Genomic DNA, 1270 nt, shown 5'->3' with positions numbered 1-1270 from the left:
AAGGTGTTAGCTGTAAGGTGTGAAGCACTGGGGTTTGAGGGGTATGGAGTCACAAGGTAGGAGGAGGAGGGATTCAGCAGGAGACCAGGAGTATAAAAGGTCAAGAGGTCTCAAGGAGCTGAGGTAGAGTGGTTCTGGAGCTCCAGCTCTTTTCATTGCTATCCCTTGATCATCTCAAGAACCTGAGGGTTCACCTGCCTGTATACAAGAATCTCTCTAAGACAGCTGAGCTGTGCCCTAGTTGTGCCTGCAGAAGATAATGGAGCATTTGCTGAAGGAGTTTCTTTGCCTTTCACTGTGCAGAGAAAAAGATGCTGAGGCTTGGACCTACTTCATGAGGAGAGAGTTGCAGGAAATTGTACCTAGCTTATTTCTTGGTCCATATTCTTCTGCTGCAAAAAATAAGCTCCCTGAGCTGAAGAAACTTGGAATAACCCATGTCATATGCATAAGGGAAAGCCTTGAAGCCAAATTTATAAAACCTAAATTTCCTCAATTCTTGAGATATTTAGTCTTGGAGATTGCAGATAATCCACTTGAAAACATTGTATGCTTTTTCCCTATGAGTAAAGAATTTATTGATGCAAGTTTGCAATCAGGAAGAAAAGTACTTGTCCATGGAAATGTCGGGATTTCCAGAAGCACTTCTTTGGTTATTGCATATGTTATGGAAACATTTAGAATGAAGTTAAATGATGCATTTACTCTAGTGAAGAGAAAAAGTTTCTGTGTTCATCCTAATGCTGGATTTCTCTGCCAGCTTCAAGAATATGAAGCCATTTGTCTTGCAAAATTAACTGTCCAGCTATCACCATTGAAACTGGAAAAAGCAACATCTTTTCAAGCTAATACTAGTGGCAACTTGAAGCAAAGGCATGAAAAAGAAGAGGAACCTGGAGCTAAACACTATAGACACCATAGATTGTATGATATTTCATCAGAGCAGCATTATAAGTATTAAAATTCCAGATGTCATGGATAAAGCACCAGCCCTGGATTCAGAAGGACCTGAGTTCAAATCTGACCTCAGACACTTGACACTAGCTGTGAGACCCTCGGCAAGTCACTTAACCCCAATTGCCTTAAAATTTTTTAAATAAATAATATTTTTAAAAAAGAATTCCTAGATGTCAGTGGGAAAAATGATAATAAAGGAATAGTTTCTTTTTGATTACAGTTTGCTTCCAAGTATTTTTTCCTGCAACTTGCTGAAGATTTTAAGATTATGATGAACTTGAATAGATAGCACTGATTGTTTCATTTTTTTTAA

The 1270-nt window shown here is 38.4% G+C and overlaps 1 protein-coding gene across 1 annotated transcript; it reads left to right on the top strand.

Moving 5' to 3' along the window:
- The first annotated feature begins 259 nt into the window (after nt 1-259).
- Nucleotides 260-961, top strand: LOC122754684 (serine/threonine/tyrosine-interacting protein-like). Its single transcript, XM_044003173.1, has one exon. The coding sequence runs from the start codon at nt 260-262 to the stop codon at nt 959-961; it is 702 nt and encodes a 233-aa protein (XP_043859108.1).
- The last annotated feature ends 309 nt before the right edge of the window (nt 962-1270 follow it).

This window comes from Dromiciops gliroides, chromosome 4 (assembly GCF_019393635.1).
Source record: "Dromiciops gliroides isolate mDroGli1 chromosome 4, mDroGli1.pri, whole genome shotgun sequence".
In the NCBI taxonomy this organism is placed as follows: domain Eukaryota; kingdom Metazoa; phylum Chordata; class Mammalia; order Microbiotheria; family Microbiotheriidae; genus Dromiciops; species Dromiciops gliroides.
This window is presented reverse-complemented; position numbering and strand designations above follow the sequence as displayed.

Bases quoted from the DNA above. Each gene is read 5' to 3' on its own strand.
- LOC122754684 (XM_044003173.1), top strand. From the start codon at position 260: ATGGAGCATTTGCTGAAGGAGTTTCTTTGCCTTTCACTGTGCAGAGAA.